Source organism: Oncorhynchus tshawytscha, linkage group LG11 (genome assembly GCF_018296145.1).
Source record: "Oncorhynchus tshawytscha isolate Ot180627B linkage group LG11, Otsh_v2.0, whole genome shotgun sequence".
In the NCBI taxonomy this organism is placed as follows: domain Eukaryota; kingdom Metazoa; phylum Chordata; class Actinopteri; order Salmoniformes; family Salmonidae; genus Oncorhynchus; species Oncorhynchus tshawytscha.
In genome coordinates, this window is record NC_056439.1 from 45,812,497 (window position 1) to 45,831,820 (window position 19,324).

General features: G+C 42.2%; 1 protein-coding gene across 6 annotated transcripts in view; it reads left to right on the forward strand.

Annotated features, from left to right (window-relative positions):
* Positions 1 to 17,245, forward strand: part of LOC112262066 (protein quaking-A) — a 147,300-nt gene extending 130,055 nt beyond the window's left edge. Inside the window, exons 5-8 of one of the 6 annotated variants that reach the window (XM_042330170.1) lie at positions 9,927 to 10,014; positions 11,597 to 11,992; positions 14,458 to 14,526; positions 16,682 to 17,245. In XM_042330170.1, coding sequence (XP_042186104.1) covers positions 9,927 to 10,014; positions 11,597 to 11,992; positions 14,458 to 14,526; positions 16,682 to 16,698 — 570 coding nt within the window. In that variant the 3' untranslated portion in view covers positions 16,699 to 17,245. Of the gene's footprint in view, positions 1 to 9,926; positions 10,015 to 11,572; positions 11,993 to 14,457; positions 14,527 to 16,681 lie in introns of all 6 variants that reach the window. The other 5 variants (XM_042330173.1, XM_042330169.1, XM_042330172.1 and 2 more) reach the window with 5 other exon arrangements.
* The last annotated feature ends 2,079 nt before the right edge of the window (positions 17,246 to 19,324 follow it).

Consider the following 19,324-nt stretch of genomic DNA (forward strand, 5'->3'; position numbering starts at 1 on the left):
CAGTCAATCACGGACTACAAGAAGAAATCCAGCCCAGTCACGGACCAGGATGTCTTTCCCAGGCAGACTAAATAACTTTTTGCCCGCTTTGAGGACAATACAGTGCCACTGACAAGGCCTGCAACGAAAACATGCGGACTCTCCTTCACTGCAGCCGAGGTGAGTAAGACATTTAAACGTGTTAACCCTCGCAAGGCTGCAGGCCCAGACGGCATCCCCAGCCGCGCCCTCAGAGCATGCGCAGACCAGCTGGCCGGTGTGTTTACGGACATATTCAATCAATCCCTATACCAGTCTGCTGTTCCCACATGCTTCAAGAGGGCCACCATTGTTCCTGTTCCCAAGAAAGCTAAGGTAACTGAGCTAAACGACTACCGCCCGTAGCACTCACTTCCGTCATCATGAAGTGCTTTGAGAGACTAGTCAAGGACCATATCACCTCCACCCTACCTGACACCCTAGACCCACTCCAATTTGCTTAACGCCCAAATAGGTCCACAGACGATGCAATCTCAACCACACTGCACACTGCCCTAACCCATCTGGACAAGAGGAATACCTATGTGAGAATGCTGTTCATCGACTACAGCTCGGCATTCAACACCATAGTACCCTCCAAGCTCGTCATCAAGCTCGAGACCCTGGGTCTCGACCCCGCCCTGTGCAACTGGGTACTGGACTTCCTGACGGGCCGCCCCCAGGTGGTGAGGGTAGGCAACAACATCTCCACCCCGCTGATCCTCAACACTGGGGCCCCACAAGGGTGCGTTCTGAGCCCTCTCCTGTACTCCCTGTTCACCCACGACTGCGTGGCCACGCACGCCTCCAACTCAATCATCAAGTTTGCGGACGACACAACAGTGGTAGGCTTGATTACCAACAACGACGAGACGGCCTACAGGGAGGAGGTGAGGGCCCTCGGAGTGTGGTGTCAGGAAAATAACCTCACACTTAACGTCAACAAAACTAAGGAGATGATTGTGGACTTCAAGAAACAGCAGAGGGAACACCCCCCTATCCACATCGATGGAACAGTAGTGGAGAGGGTAGCAAGTTTTAAGTTCCTCGGCATATACATCACAGACAAATTGAATTGGTCCACTCACACAGACAGCATCGTGAAGAAGGCGTAGCAGCGCCTCTTCAACCTCAGGAGGCTGAAGAAATTCGGCTTGTCACCAAAAGCACTCACAAACTTCTACAGATGCACAATCGAGAGCATCTTGGCGGGCTGTATCACCGCCTGGTACGGCAACTGCTCCGCCCACAACCGTAAGGCTCTCCAGAGGGTAGTGAGGTCTGCACAACGCATCACCGGGGCAAACTACCTGCCCTCCAGGACACCTACACCACCCGATGTTACAGGAAGGCCATAAAGATCATCAAGGACATCAACCACCCGAGCCACTGCCTGTTCACCCCGCTATCATCCAGAAGGCGAGGTCAGTACAGGTGCATCAAAGCTGGGACCGAGAGACTGAAAAACAGCTTCTATCTCAAGGCCATCAGACTGTTAAACAGCCACCACTAACATTGAGTGGCTGCTGCCAACACACTGACAAGGACACTGACTCAACTCCAGCCACTTTAATAATGGGAATTGATGGGAAATGATGTAAATATATCACTAGCCACTTTAAACAATGCTACCTTATATAATGTTACTTACCCTACATTATTCATCTCATATGCATACGTATATACTGTACTCTATATCATCGACTGCATCCTTATGTAATACATGTGTCACTAGCCACTTTAACTATGCCACTTTGTTTACATACTCATCTCATATGTATATACTGTACTCGATACCATCTACTGTATCTTGCCTATGCTGCTCTGTACCATCACTCATTCATATATCCTTATGTACATATTCTTTATCCCCTTACACTGTGTATAAGACAGTAGTTTTTTGGAATTGTTAGTTAGATTACTTGTTGGTTATTACTGCATTGTCGGAACTAGAAGCACAAGCATTTCGCTACACTCGCATTAACATCTGCTAACCATGTGTATGTGACAAATAAAATTTGATTTGAATACACACAAACTATCTAGGTCAAATAGGGGAGCGGCATTGTGCCGTGAGGTGTTGCTTTAACTGTTTCTTGAAACCAGGTTTGCTGTTCACTTGCGCTATATGAGATGGGAGTTCCATGCAATAAGGGCTCTATATAATACTGAGCGCTTTCTTGAATTTGTCCTGGATTTGGGGACTGTGAAAAGACCCCTGGTAGCATGTCTGGTGGGGTAAGTGTGTGTGTCAGAGCTGTGTGTAAGTTGACTACGCAAACAATTTGGGATTTTCAACACATCAATGTTTCTTTATAAAAAGAAGTGATGCAGTCAGTCTAGGTCTTTCCTTGCAACACTGGACCACACGACTGGGCAATGATCAAGATTAGACAAAACTAGAGCCTGCAGAACTTGGTTTTTGGAATGTGGTGTCAAAAAAGCAGAGCATATCTTTATTACAGCTGGACCTCTCCCCATCTTTACAACCATTGAATATATATGTTTTCACCATGACAGTTTACAATCTAAGATAATGCCAAGTAATTTAGTCTCCTCAACATGTTCAACAGCCACACCATTCTTTACCAGATTCAACTGAGGTCTAGAATTTAAAGAATGAGTTGTGCCAAATACTATGCTCTTAGTTATAGAAATGATTTGATGTAGGACAGACTCTTCAGAACCAACTTCCTTTTGATTTTCTTCTGTTGCTCCATGTAGTGAATTTGTTATTCAATACGTTTCTATGGGCTAATAGCAGTAAGGTCCAAAAATTTTTTTCATCAAATCATTTTTATATTTTTGGGATACTTTAAGGGGTCTTAAAATTCAAAATCAAATAGCAAAATGATCCTTGGTATGACCTCCCCCTGGATTAGGTTGCACATCACATGAAAATATCTTGAATCGTGCATTCTTGCTGGACATGTTAGATGAAACAACGTATTTCTTGAGTAGTCTACCATCTCACTACACATGCTTCTAGCAAGGGCAATTTTGGGGCTTCACCATGTTTCATTGAAAAGTACAGCTGTGTGTCATCCGCATAGCAGTGAAAGTTAACATTATGTTTTCGAATAACATCCCCAAGAGGTAAAATATATAGTGAAAACAACAGTGGTCCTAAAACGGAACCTTGAGGAACACCGAAATTTACAGTTGATTTGTCAGAGGACAAACCATTCACAGAGACAAACTGATATCTTTCCGACAGATAAGATCTAAACCAGGCCAGAACTTGGCCGTGTAGACCAATTTGGGTTTCCAATCTCTCCAAAAGAATGTGGTGATCGATGGTATCAAAAGCAGCACTAAGGTCTAGGAGCACGAGGACAGATACAGAGCCTCGGTCCGATGCCATTAAAATGTCATTTACCACCTTCACAAGTGCCGTCTCAGTGCTATGATGGGGTCTAAAACCAGACCGAAGCATTTCGTATACATTGTTTGTCTTCAGGAAGGCAGTAAGTTGCTGCGCAACAGCCTTTTCTAAATTTTTTGAGAGGAATGGAAGATTCGATATAGGCCGCTAGTTTTTTATATTTTCTGGATCAAGGTTTGGCTTTTTCAAGAGAGGCTTTATTACTGCCACTTTTAGTGAGTTAGGTACACATCCGGTGGATAGAGAGCCGTTTATTATGTTCAACATAGGAGGGCCAAGCACGGGAAGCAGCTCTTTCAGTAGTTTAGTTGGAATAGGGTCCAGTATGCAGCTTGAAGGTTTAGAGGCCATGATTATTTTCATCATTGTGTCAAGAGATATATTACTAAAACACTTGAGCGTCTCTCTTGATCCTAGGTCCTGGGAGAGTTGTGCAGACTCAGGACAACTGAGCTTTGAAGGAATACGCAGATTTAAAGAGGAGTCTGTAATTTGCTTTCTAATAATCATAATCTTTTCCTCAAAGAAGTTCATGAATTTATCACTGCTAAAGTGAAAGTCATCCTCTCTTGGGAAATGCTGCTTTTTAGTTAGCTTTGCGACAGTATCAAAAAGGAATTTCGGATTGTTCTTATTTTCCTTAATTAAGTTTGAAAATAGGATGATCGAGCAGCAGTAACGGCTCTTCGGTACTGCATGGTACTGTCTTTCCAAGCTAGTCGGAAGACTTCCAGTTTGGTGTGGCGCCATTTCCGTTCCAATTTTCTGGAAGCTTGCTTCAGAGCTCGGGTATTTTCTGTGTACCAGGGAGCTAGTTTCTTATGAGAAATGTTTTTAGTTTTTATGGGTGCAACTGCATCTTGGGTATTGCGCAAGGTTAAATTGAGTTCCTCAGTTAGGTGGTTAACTGATTTTTGTCCTCTGGCGTCCTTGGGTAGACAGAGGGAATCTGGAAGGACATCAAGGAATCTTTGTGTAGTCTGTGAATTTATAGCACGACTTTTGATGTTCCTTGGTTGGGGTCTGAGCAGATTATTTGTTGCAATTGCAAATGTAATAAAATGGTTGTCGATAGTCCAGGATTATGAGGAAAAACATTAAGATCCACAACATTTATTCCATGGGACAAAACTAGGTCCAGCGTATGACTGTGACAGTGAGTGGGTCCAGAGACATGTTGGACAAAACCCACTGAGTCGATGATGGCTCCGAAAGCCTTTTGGAGTGGGTCTGTGGACTTTTCCATGTGAATATTAAAGTCACCAAAGATTAGAATATTATCTGCTATGACTACAAGGTCCGATAGGAATTCAGGGAACTCAGTGAGGGACGCTGTATATGGCCCAGGAGGCCTGTAAACAGTAGCTATAAAAAGTGATTGAGTAGGCTGCAAAGATTTCATGACTAGAAGCTCAAAAGACGAAAACGTCATTTTTTTTTTTGTAAATTGAAATTTGCTATCGTAAATGTTAGCAACACCTCCGCCTTTGCGGGATGCACGGGGGATATGGTCACTAGTGTAGCCAGGAGGTGAGGCCTCATTTAACACAGTAAATTCATCAAGCTTAAGCCATGTTTCAGTCAGGCCAATCACATCAAGATTATGATCAGTGATTAGTTCATTGACTATAATTGCCTTTGAAGTAAGGGAATTAACATTAAGTAGCCCTATTTTGAGATGTGAGGTATCATGATCTCTTTCAATACTGACAGGAATGGAGGTGGTCTTTATCCTAGTGAGATTGCTAAGGCAAACACCGCCATGTTTAGTTTTGCCCAACCCAGGTCGAGGCACAGACACGGTCTCAATGGTGATAGCTGAGCTGACTACACTGACTATGCTAGTGGCAGACTCCGCTATGCTGGCAGGCTGGCTAACAGCCTGCTGCCTGGCCTGCACCCTATTTCATTGTGGAGCTAGAGGAGTTAGAGCCCTGTCTATGTTGGTAGATAAGATGAGAGCACCCCTCCAGCTAGGATGGAGTCCGTCACTCCTCAGCAGGTCAGGCTTGCAGATCAGAGATGATTGCAATACAGTCTGCTTTCTCTATGATTTGCTTGACCTTCACTTGAACTCTGTTGAACTCTGCATTCAGCATATGAGTAGATAAAGCATGTCTGGTTGGAGGGGTGTATGCTGGGTGAAGATAATTCAGAAATCTCTTCCAATACATATTGTCTGTGCGCATCAGAGGTGGACCAGTTGCATGCACAGCTCGAGCTAGACATTCTTCAGCATTTCTCTGACTACATTCCTCGATTGAGTCAAAAACCTTCTGATTCCAGGAGGACCATGAGCTGTTGCTATTGATAAGGTGTCTGATTCATAATTTTAACCTCAAATAGAAGTAGAGGGTGTTTTGTCAGAGGTTGCTTGTTGTGAGCGCTGAGGGAACTTTATGCACTTGGCCAGATGATTCTGCATCTTTGTTGCATTCTTCACATATGATTTGGCACAGTATGTGCAAATGTACACAGCTTTTCCTTCTACATTAGCTGCAGTGAAATGTCTCCTCACATCAGATAGTGCCCGTGACATTTTTCTGTAAAGATTAGAAAAAAATGAGTAAAAAACAACAAATACAATTTGTACAATGTACAAATAAATAGTTTACAAAAATACAATGTACAGATAAATAGTTCAGCAGTTAGATTAAACAACTCCTTTGTAAGATACATTTTAAAAATGAAACATGTATGGAAACAGGTGAATTAACACTCCTCAGTTAGAAGGCTCAAGCAAGCCAAAACCCACATGGTAGCTAAAACTAACTAGCAGAAATTGTTAACAAGTTAGAAATTATTTAAACACACTTTGCTGTGGGCTACTATTTACTAGTTAACAAATCATGTATGTCATTTAAAATATATTCACCCCACCCAGTATTGTAATCAAAACTTACCAGAAAGCATGTAGTACTTGGCTCAGACAGTGTAGTAGTGTGGGCTCAAAAGCATCTCATCAGTGTGCAAGATCTTGAGAATCAGCTGTACATGTGATGGAAGTGTGCACTGCACATGTGATGGAAGAATGCACTGTGCATGCAGAGGGTTGCAATTCCATTGAATTGGGGATAGTTTAACCAAAATATGTCACAAGAATTGACTTATGTGTATCCCATAAATGTTCACTGACTTTTTGATGAATTTAAGCAAAATTCCCCAACTTCCTTGGTTTAACCTGTCTAGGACTGCCGCAACAGCCAGTGAAAGTGCAGGGCGCCAAATTCAAAACAACAAAAATCTCATAATTACAATTCCTCAAGCATACAAGTATTTTACACCATTTTAAAGATAATACATTCTCGTTAATCCAGCCCCAGTGTCTGATTTCAAAAAGGATTTACAGCGAAAGCACCACAAACGATTATGTTAGGTCACCACCAAGCCACAGAAAAAAACTGTCATTTATCCAGCAAAAAGAAAGGAGTCACAAAAAGCAGAAATAGAGATAATGAATCACTAACCTTTGATGATCTTCATCAGATGACACTCATAGGACTTCATGTTACACAATACACATATGTTTTGTTTGATAAAGTTAATATTTCTAACAAAAAAATCGGAGTTTACATTGGCACGTTACGTTCAGTAGTTCTAAAACATGCAGTGATTGTGCAGAGAGCCACATCAATTTACAGAAATACTCATAATAAACATTGATAAAGATACAACAATTATACATGGAACTTCAGGTAAATCTTTAGGATGTTTTTAACATAAAACTTCATTAATGTTCCAACCGGACAATTCCTTTGTCTGTACAAATGAAGTGGAACGTAGCTACCTTTCACGTGAGTGCACCAGACCGAGGCTGTGGCACTCTGCCAGACCGAGGCTGTGGCACTCTGCCAGACCGAGGCTGTGGCACTCTGCCAGACCGAGGCTGTGGCACTCTGCCAGACCACTCACTCAAAGAGCTCTCATGAGCCCCTCCTTTAGAGTAGAATCCTCAAAACAGGTTCTAAATACTGTGACATCTAGTGGAAGCCTTGGGAAGTGAAACATAACTAATATCCCACTGTATCTGGGGGCTGAGTTGAAAAACTACAAACCTCAGATTTCCCACTTCCTGGTTGGATTTTTTCCTCAGGTTTTTGCCTGCCATATGAGTTCTGTTATACTCACACATCATTCAAACAGTTTTAAAAACTTCAGTGTTTTCTATCCAATACTAATAATAATATGCATATATTAGCCTCTGGGACAGAGTAGGAGGCAGTTCACTCTGGGCACGCTATTCATCCAAAAGTGAAAATGCTGCCCCCTATCCCAAAAAGGTTAACTTCCTAGGGAAAATTTCAGGAAATTTACCATAAAGTTTCCGACCCTTTGCAACCCTAGTCTGAAGGGTAGAGGAGAAGTCTGGGGGGCCTTGTCTGTCTATAGCCCCACTCAAATCAGCCTTGTCTGTCTGTTTGCAGCAGCCTTGTCTGTCTGAAGCCTCGTTTATCTCTCTGTCTGCTGCAATCACACCTTCCTTCTTTATTACGATCTACTTGGAAAAGCACTGGGTTTCTACTTTGTTGTCATGGTTATGGAGTGTTTAGCCGCTTCGGGGGGGTGGAAGGCGGGCTCGGGGACGGGTGCTAACTTAATTGCTTTCCATGAATAATTGAACTTGCCTAATTTGGGGGATAATGACAGTGACACTGCTTATGTATGTATTTATTTATCCAAACATTAATTGACAGGACTGACATTAGCTGGGCTTTTATTGCACATTTGATTGTGCACAAGGGGGAGATTTATTTTTCTCTGTAATTATCTCGCTGATAAGGCAGTGGTTTATGCATGCGTTTTCCCCTGCCTAATATCTGTCAGCGATTTAGCAACAAAATGAGATGATGCAACATGACCATGGTGTTGTAACTCTTCTCAATACCTTCCTCTCTCATGCAACGTGCTTATGGAGAACTAGCTGTAGCCAGGGTTTATTCATTAGGAACCAAACGGAACAGGAAGGGGCCAACCTGAATTTGTTCAACAGAAACTCGTTTTCGTTTCAAAAGGTGTCCTCTAATGTTTACACCTCTGGACGTCTGTCAAATCAGATCAAATTTATTTATATAGCCCTTCGTACAGCAGCTGATATCTCAAAGTGCTGTACAGAAACCCAGCCTAAAACCTCAAACAGCAAGCAATGCAGGTGTAGAAGCACAGTGGCTAGGAAAAACTCCCTAGAAAGGCCTAAACCTAGGAAGAAACCTAGAGAGGAACCAGGCTATGTGGGGTGGCCAGTCCTCTTCTGGCTGTGACGGGTGGAGATTATAACAGAACATGGCCAAGATGTTCAAATGTTCATAAATGACCAGCATGGTCAAATAATAATAATCACAGGCAGAACAGTTGAAACTGGAGCACCAGCATGGCCAGGTGGACTGGGAACAGCAAGGAGTCATCATGTCAGGTAGTCCTGAGGCATGGTCCTAGGGCTCAGGTCCTCCGAGAGAGAGAAAGAAAGAGAGAATTAGAGAGAGCATACTTAAATTCACACAGGACACCGGATAAGACAGGAGAAGTACTCCAGATATAACAAACTGACCCTAGCCCCCCGACACAAACTACTGCAGCATAAATACTGGAGGCTGAGACAGGAGGGGTCAGGAGACACTGTCGCCCCATCCGATGACACCCCCGGACAGGGCCAAACAGGAAGGATATAACCCCACCCACTTTGCCAAAGCACAGCCCCCATACCACTAGAGGGATATATTCAACCACCAACTTACCATCCTGAGACGAGGCCAAGTATAGCCCACAAAGTCTCCGCCACGGCACAACCCAAGGGGGGGCGCCAACCCAGACAGGAAGATCACATCAGTGACTCAACCCACTCAAGTGACGCACCCCTCCTAGGCACGGTATGAAAGAGCCCTAGTAAGCCAGTGACTCAGCCCCTGTAATAGGGTTAGAGGCAGAGAATCCCAGTGGAGAGAGGGGAACTGGCCAGGCAGAGACAGCAAGGGTGGTTCGTTGCTCCAGAGCCTTTCAGTTCACCTTCAGACTCCTGGGCCAGACTACACTCAATCATATGACCCACTGAAGAGATGAGTCTTCAGTAAAGACTTAAAGGTTGAGACCGAGTTTGCGTCTCTCACATGGGTAGGCAGACCATTCCATAAAAATGGAGCTCTATAGGAGAAAGCCCTGCCTCCAGTTGTTTGCTTAGAAATTCTAGGGACAATTAGGAGGCCTGCGTCTTGTGACCGTAGCGTAGCGTACGTGTAGGTATGTACGGCAGGACCAAATCAGAGAGATGGGTAGGAGCAAGCCCATGTAATGCTTTGTAGGTTAGCAGTAAAACCTTGAAATCAGCCCTTGCCTTTACAGGAAGCCAGTGTAGGGAGGCTAGCACTGGAGTGATATGATCAAATTTTTTGGTTCTAGTCAGGATTCTAGCATTCTAGCAGCCGCATCCCCCCCACCCCACACACTTGCAATAGGGACACAGCACAGTAACATGTCTTGACATGACTGAAGGGACTTGTTAACTGACCTGTTGATTTGTTTGTTGTTCCAGGCGGAAGGAGAGGATAATCTGAAGAAGATGCAGCTGATGGAGCTGGCCATTCTCAACGGGACGTACCGAGACACCAACATCAAGACACGTACGCTTTACAACCACACACACACTACACAAAGGTCCTGTTTGGTTCCACATTGACCAATGTTACACACCAACGCTTATCATTAATCGTCTTAATCCATCTGTTATTGTATTAATCTCTTAGAACCTCATAATAACCACTTAGAACCTCACAATAACCACTTAGAACCTCACAATAACCACTTAGAACCTCACAATAACCACTTAGAACCTCACAATAACCACAGGGAAGAATAGATGCTCACGATATACAGTTAACTGTGTGCCTCTGCCTCATGTTTTGTAGTCATTTTAGTGCTTTTTTTATTTTATAAACTTATGCACTTTGCTCTGAAATGTTGTCCAAGATGTCCGACCCAGTATACCTACCTACTAAAACCACCTGTATTCAAGTAGATCAGTTCCCCCTCTCTTCCTCCCGCTGGTTCTTCTCGATGTGCCCTTTTCCCCCCTCCCATATGGATGCAATCACAGTTTGCTGCAATGTCGGGGTGGCTTCTATTTGCCTTCAGCGCACTGCAGAAATCACTCGCATCTGTTACAAACACTGTTTAGTGTGCCCATCTCCAAAGTGTTTCTTTCTTTGGTGTTCATCCCACCCAGAGTTCCCGCAGTCCTGCACTTTCATGAAATTTGTCACAATTTACTGTTTGCATTGTTATTATTATTATTATTATCATCATGATATTAGTCATGTTTTGGGCATTTTTTCACTCCAAAAATTAATGGCTTGTTTTGAAATAAAAATCTAATTTGTAAAATGTGAAATGATTTGACTTGGCAGACATTGGTTTCTAACACCAATGTCTGGACCAGTGTCTGGTTTTCTCAGCTGTGTTGCCAGACCTGCGATACTCAGCATGAATTAGTCACCGAGTCACATGTAAAACATTGATCCAACCGCCCCCGCTGTCTGTGATGTTCACCATGTCATAACATTTGCAAATGCTAAACCATTTGAAAAATCTTTTGTCGATTCATTTTGTCAGCCAACCAAAATGGTCTTACGGTCATGTAGCGGAGTGGAAGGCATCAGAACAGTTTTTATAGTCTGGCAGATTTCAACTAGTCTGTCCAAAGCAGGGCCTCACAGTCATCCAATAGACTGGATTGTATTTGTGGGGGATTGACGTGATCCTCCCATTGGTCCTTATCAGAAACGTTCACGCCATCTCTCCTCTCCATGGCCACCGGCTCCATTTCTGTTGGCTTGTGCCGTCAGCAGTACATGAACTCGTAGTTGTCATGGTGATTGGTATGCTTAATATGGTCTGTGCATTGGTGTTGAATGCATTGTTTTCACTTTTTATAGTTTGGTATGGGGTTCTTTATTATTTTCTTGTTTACTTAATTTTTTGTTTGCTGGTTCACCGTGATCATTGCATGGTCTAATTTTCCTTTTTTTTTCACCCCTCCCCACCTTCTCCCCCCCCTTTTCCTACTTTTTGTGTTTTCCAACTCTCGCTTCTCCACCTGTGATTTTGGTCAACCGCACCACCATCTCTACCCCCTTGTCTTGTATCTCTCTGTCTTTCTGTCTTTAACTCTTCTTATGGCAGACCCCCTTGCGTTCTCTCTTGCAGCGGCGGCCGCCGCCGCTCAGGGCCCCCGTCTAATGCAGGCCCCCCAGGGGCAGTTGATGGCCCCACATCAGCAGATGAGGCCCCCCACACCGGCAGGGCCCCCCATCATGAACATCATCCGACAACCCCAAATGCAGGGCATGTTACCCAATGGCACCCCAACCCTGGTGCCTCCCTCGCCGGACGGCAGCATCCTCTACGCCTCCCCGTACGACTACCCGTACGCCCTGGCGCCCACCTCCCTGCTGGAGTACCCCATCGACCACAGTGGGGTTCTAGGTAAGCGACCCTGGGGCCTGGGCGGCGGACCCTTTAGCCCCGGACAGGAGGGCAGCTTGTTTTACCCTGGGTTTTTGGACGCGGCTTCGATGAGCCAGGGTCAGGACTTGTTGAAAGGTAAATATGTCGTATCCAGCTGAAAAACAGGCTTGTTATGGGTGTGACCTTATGACCTGACAGCTGAACAGGACTAATGTGCTAACAAAGGGCAAGGGGGACAGGGATTTTTTATTTTAGCTCATCTCCCCAGCATCCTTTTCCTGGCTCAGGTTTAGTTTTACATTTTAGTCATTTAGCAGACACTCTTATTCAGAGAGACTTACTACAATGAAGTGCCTTGCTCAAGGGAAGATCGACAGATTTTCACCTAGTCGGCTCTTGGATTCGAAAACAGCGACCTTTCATTTAATGGCCCAAAGCTCTTAACCACTAAGGCTACCTGTCGTTTCCTCTGTTCTGCAGCTACCGTTTTACTCCCATGCAGTATGAGTTGTCTGAAGACACTCTGGCAGGGACATGCTTGTGTTGCACGCTCCCGCGCTCTAGCTTTGTTATGCTCTCGCTAGCGGCAGATTCAGTCTGGCGGTGGATCCCCCCGGATTTCATCAGCTTTTGAAATGAGTATTATTTTTTTTCTCAGCTAGCTCTGTGCTCCGGCCTTGATGCCAGTAGAAAGTCCCCTTTGTCCCGGTGGGGATGTTCATTAAATTCACTGTTCTCATTTTTCCCATTGGCTCAGTTTTCACACTCTTGAACTTCAACTTCGTACGAGCCACCGACATTCCCCAGTCAATATGTCAGCCGTGGGAATTACATTCCGTAGGTGCGGGTGCGTCTGCACGCCGGCGCTCAAAGCAATATTCCGTGGAAGAAACATTTTAGACGTGACTGACGATAATATCTCACATTTTATGGAGGCTGTCGCCCTCTAATTTGACCAAATAATGACTGTTTGCCACGGCATACCTTGTCAAGTTTTGACAGCGGGCCCTTTCCTGTTTGTGTCGCTGCCTTAATGACATGCCTGAGGTGTTGATCCTGACATCATGAGACGGCTGATACACAGGTGCCATGTTAGCTGACCCCGTGTGTCCGTGAAAGAGGTGCCTGGGGGAGCTGTTCTGTAGTACAGAACCTACTGGATTTTCTCTCTAATTTGGAGGGGACAGCAGCTTAGTGCGTTTTATTTACTTGGCGTATTGATCGCCGCCTTCAGCAACAGAGAGCCACCGGAACACAACATGCATCTGGCTCTGTCAGACCTGCTCAGGAGTCTGAGGAAACTTCCGGACATCTGGTGCTGCAGAGTGGAATGTGGGCGGACTGGCTTGGTTATCAACCAGCGCTGTGAAACGTCACACAGCTTGCCTGCCTTCCCTGCCAGGATAGATAGATATTAGTGTGAGGGCTGTTTGGCTGTTCCAAATGAGATGTAACTGTCACTGGCTTAATCCACCACAACTCTCCATTCCAGCATGGAAACTTACCCAAGCCTTCTTATTTTAGGGCCAACATTCTGAGTTGTCCCCTTTGGAAGTGCTCACTTGATAACTGCAGACAAGAGAGTTTACTAGTGTACCATTTGACAGGATGCCCAGATGGTTGTCACGGTGACCTGTTCTGTGGGGACTGCCACCATTTAGCCATTGAAGGGCTCTGACACAAATCTCTTTAAACGCTTTCTGGGTAATGAAGAGCAGAGAAATATGGCCTCCCCCAGCATCACTCTGCCATCTCTCTGTCCCCAAGATCTGGGAGGCTATCCTTCCCCGGCTCACTAAATCAGAAATATTGACATATCCGCATAAAAGCCCAAGAGCGCCGACCCCTGTTTGCTGAAATGGTGTCTCGCTGACTGCACTGCGCTCTAGCTAGGCTTTTAGACAAACTTTTAGATTGTCCAACTCGTTGCATTAAGGATTTACCTTGAACACTTTTCAATCTGGGATTTGTTTTGGGTCATAGACTAATTGTTTATCTCTATGCACAGTCACAATTCCTATGCAACCAACATAGTATTTTGCCCCATTTGCGTGTATGATATCAGGAGAAACCACACTAGGGTAATTGAAATGCCTGTCTTGATTTGTGACACATATTCAGAGAGAAATGAATGCTACTGCCAGTGAGCAGATTGATACTGAGAGATGTAGAGATGTGAGAGAGCCAGGTGGTGTCTTGCACTATCCAATTAGGATCTGAGCTGCATTGGATTTTTACACCGTTCAAAATCAGCCAATTGTTTTTCTTCCTCAATCCCCCCCATCTCCTATGGAAGATGAGCTTTTTTTTTGCTAGATAGCTTTAGTCCCCTGTCCCCCTGCCCGCCGGTTTCCACAAATCCTCTATGTAACACTGAGTACTGTGACATTTTACTACCTAAGTTATACATTTGTAGATATCAAATTAAAGCAAATGTAATTTTTTTCTATGCATTTGTTCATACATGTCTGTCATGTTTGTGTATTAGGATCTAATGTATAAGCAGTATATGTAAATGTCAATATGTATTACTGTGTAAGACTTGTTTTTCCCCTCCTAAAGTGAACAGTTTCTAACCTTGTGGACTTGTTGCAATCTAGGTGCAATGGCTACTAAAATGAGACGACATGACTCGCGCGTCCATCCTTACCAAAGGATTGTAGACAGAGGTTAGTTTAGTCTCTAGGATGCTTTACTTTGCCTGTTGATTGCATTGCCTTATATTTGCCTTAGTTGGGGATTTCTCGTGTTTTTATATACTGCACATTATGCACATTGTTTACATACGTAGTACTCGATATAAAACTATATTTCAATGCTCAGGCAAAACGATGTTAATTGCTTTGGTTTACATGAACTGTGACCCTTGGTGACAGAACAGGTATCACACGCCGTTTTCAAGCTACGTTTTCTTAACATTCCTCTGATGTGAGATTAGATCCTAAAATAGGTCAGCCTTGTTTCCATCATTCCATTTGTTTTACTTATGAGGAACAGAGTGGAAAGCGACTGAACAGGAAGTAGAAAAGGTAGACAGCAGTACAGTAGCCACCAGGCATCATTTTTCCACTTGGTTCATGTCTTGATTTTTGTTTTTTGTATAAAAAAAGAATTGGTAGGACGGACATACCTAATCAAAGCCAGTTAACGTTCTCTCTCCGGTGTGTTTAAGGATTGAAATCAAATGGAAAAATACAATGAAAAAATGTTGATATTTCAGTTGTACATGAGGTACTGTCATTTTATATTTTGACATTTTATAACAAGTCTATTTATGGTTCCTGTATATACTGATAATAAAGAAAAATAATTGGGGGAAATTAATCTATTCATTACGTAACGCTAGTTACTTTTATACGTTACGCTAGTTACTGTTATTCATTACGTAACGCTAGTTACTTTTATACGTTACGCTAGTTACTGTTATTCATTACGTAACGCTAGTTACTTTTATACGTTACGCTAGTTACTGTTATTCATTACGTAACGCTAGTTACTTTTATACGTTACTCTAGTTACTGTTATTCATTACGTAACGCTAGTTACTTTTATACGTTACGCTAGTTACTGTTATTCATTACGTTACGCTAGTCACTGTTATTCATTACGTAACCTAGTTACTGCTATTCATTACGTAACGCTAGTTACTGTTATTCATTACGTAACGCTAGTTACTGTTATTCATTACGTAACGCTAGTTACTGTTATTCATTACGTAACCTAGTTACTGTTATTCATTACGTAACCTAGTTACTGTTATTCATTACGTAACCTAGTTACTGTTATTCATTACGTAACCTAGTTACTGTTATTCATTACGTAACCTAGTTACTGTTATTCATTACGTAACCTAGTTACTGTTATTCATTACGTAACCTAGTTACGGTTATTCATTACGTAACGCCAGTTACTGTTATTCATTGCGTAACGCTAGTTACGGTTATACTTTACGCTAGTTACTGTTATTCATTGCGTAACACTAGCTAGTTACTGTTATTCATTGCGTAACACTAGCTAGTTACTGTTATTCATTGCGTAACACAAGCTTAATTACTGTTATTCATTGCGTAACACTAGCTAGTTACTGTTATTCATTACGTAACGCTAGCTACTGTTATTCATTACGTAACGCTAGCTAGTTACTGTTATTCATTGCGTAACACTAGCTAGTTACTGTTATTCATTGCGTAACACTAGCTAGTTACTGTTATTCATTGCGTAACACAAGCTTAATTACTGTTATTCATTGCGTAACACTAGCTAGTTACTGTTATTCATTGCGTAACACAAGCTTAATTACTGTTATTCATTGCGTAACACTGGGTAGTTACTGTTATTCATTGCGTAACACTAGCTAGTTACTGTTATTCATTGCGTAACACTAGCTAGTTACTGTTATTCATTATGTAACACTAGCTAGTTACTGTTATTCATTATGTAACACTAGCTAGTTACTTTAAGTCTCCTTACCACTAATCACACTGTAGGTAATTTCCATTCCAACCTCAGAAACTAAACCATACTTATTTGTTTGTACTTTGTTCGACCTCTCTTGAGTTCTGGTACTCGGGCCAATGTAGCGCTTTGATTTAAACAATGTTTTAATTCAGGTTGGGGCTTAGTAGTTGAGATCGTGATGTAACAACCTCATGATTATAACAATATTAGCTAGCTGGGTTTGTCTCTTGGCGGGAATTAGTGGGAATAAGAGATTGCAGTAATTTTATTGTTAAAAATGATGTCATTCCAGTCTCTTCTTGCTGACACTAATATCCTTTCTATTTTTTCTTTCTTTTTGTTTGTTTTTTGTTTCTAACCACCTAGCCGCCACCGGCAACTAACACATGACCTTCTGACCTCTGAACTCTTCACCCAATGACGAGCCGCCCCAAGCCTGCCTGCTGATCAGTTAACTGGTAATTGCCTTTTGCTAGCCTCTCGGGACGCAGTGAGAAAGAGGCGCCTGCCCTTAGTTACCCTAACATGTTTTTGATTTTTTTTTTTTACATTTAAAAATATATATAAATCACAATCTCATAGAAACACATCAAACCAAGTTATTATTTTATTGATTTCTGTTCATTGAGTTGAATTCCCATTCTCTCTCTTTCTTTTTCTTCATGAATCACAAACTTGAGGAATGTGTGTGTGTGTGTGTTACTAATGAATCTGCACTGAATAAAAAATATATATATATTTATATATATATATATATAATCTCAATAAAGATCCCGTCCTCCCTGTCGACCGCCCCGTACCTGCTCTGATTCGGTGACCTCACAAATAATTACTGAACAATGGTAAATGGGAACGGAACCCAAACTGTATGTCCCCAGTCCCTCTTTCCCTCCCCATTCCACACTTCCTTGTGGGTCATTTGAAAGAAAAGGAAATAGAAGGAAAGAGAAACTAGACTCACACCAACTTGTTGATTCTCTGTCATTTTCATATGTGGTCGTGCATTATGAACCTCTGAGACGATAATGTGCTGACACATTCTGGGTGTGCCCTCCACGGCTGTCTGTTAAAAGCATGGCTAAATTGACTGCAAATGGAGCTTATTATAATTTGTTTTTATGTTATGTTTTTCTTTGGTTTTACTTGATTTTTCTGTTTTCTTGTTAATTCATTCTAATGAGCTCTTTTGTGAAGGACTAGCCAGACAAAGCAGGTTGTAAGAACTTAAAAGGTAGCTTTTGAAGTGGCAGGCCTATCATGGGCAGTTAGCGGAAGCTAGGTGGGGTGCTGGGACAGGGTGATATGGGGAAGAATCAGGATGAGAAGCGGTGTTTCTATTACTATAATGAAAGTAGGATGGGTTGAGGGCACAGTGAATATATAGTCAACTAGCTACTGAACTTAACTATGCTCCTCCACACTGTGTCCCAAGTATACAGTGCCTGATGTATTTAGAGAAATGATGCGAGCTGTGATCTAAAAGACAAAAAAAAGTATTGTGCGCATATTTAACCAGAGCGTTTCCAGTTGAATTATATCTACTTAAATATGTATCCAACCGCAGAGGGCTCTCCGCCATTTTAGCGTTTGAAAGGGTGTGATTTCATGCTTGCGTAAGTAAAGCTCTAGTTTCCCATGAAGAGACAAAGGCGATTAAACACTAAAGATGGCTACTGGTGATGGGGGGATCCTGATAGTGAAGTTTGTATATATTTCCTTTTCTCTTTTTTTGATTTTGCCTTTTTGTTTTTGGTTGTATCTACACCCCTGGCAAAAAAATGCAAGTGTGTTTTTGTAGTTTTCTTTTAATCTCTTTCCAATTTGATACCAATCAAGTCATCCTTGGGGGACGGGATACTTGCCCTCATGAAAATATGCCTGTTTGAATTTAAATGACTTTATTTTTAACCCTCACCATACCAGTTTGAAGTCCCCCAATTAGCACATCCACAATGTGTCTCCATGAAGGTATAGTCCAGCTCCTGAGCCCTGACCGTTTCTTTTACTCTTTCTCAAGAACAAAAATAGGATGTGAAAGCCATGCCTGCCTGTTCAAATTGCTTTATACATACCTGTTTTATATATATATATATATATATATATATATATATATATATATATATATATATATATATATATATATATATATATATATATATATATATATATATATATATATATATATATATATATATATATATATATATATATATATATATATATATATATATATATATACATACACACAGACACACAGAGAGAGAGAGATACATGTAGATACCTGTCATTACATAGTAAAGATGGAGAACACAATGAAATCCTCTTACAGGATGCTGGAGAAGAAAACATATATATTTTTGGCAATTTTAGCTTTTTATACTTGCAGTTACAAAATATGGGGGGGAAGGTTAAAAAAATAGTATGCAGAAAAAGGACGTGGCGAAAATGCTGTGTTACTCTGGATATTATTGGCTTGGAAAATAAAAAATAAAGACCAAAATAGTCATACCTAGGAACATTAGATGTAAGTGTTACGAAGAGGGGTTGAGAGAGACACAGAGAAGATGTTTGTTTTTAAAGTTAGAAGAAGTGCCTTATCGACGGTTGTTTCTTTTTCCAAGTGTTAACATTCTGTTCAGTAATATCCAGCAACAACTAGGACACTGCAGAGAGGAACAGCTTCTGTATGCGCTCTGAAGAGTTGAGCAGGGTAGCTCCGTCATTATTGCTGAGCTACTGAAGTTATTCTATGCAAAAAGAATAGCAGTCGTATGACCAGCTAAAATATGTGCCATGGTTCGTCTTCCCCAAGTATAAGTTCAGTTCCTTTGTTTTATTTTCTATCTTTGGCCTTTTTCTCTGCCATCGGAACATTTCTTATTTCTCTGCATTTTGATTTAACGTGTTACCCCTTGTCTTGTTTTCTGGTAACTGTGATTATTCTACAAAGAACAAACTGCCAATAGCAACGCAGAAGTCTGCCAGGACATTTTATGAATAAATTGAATA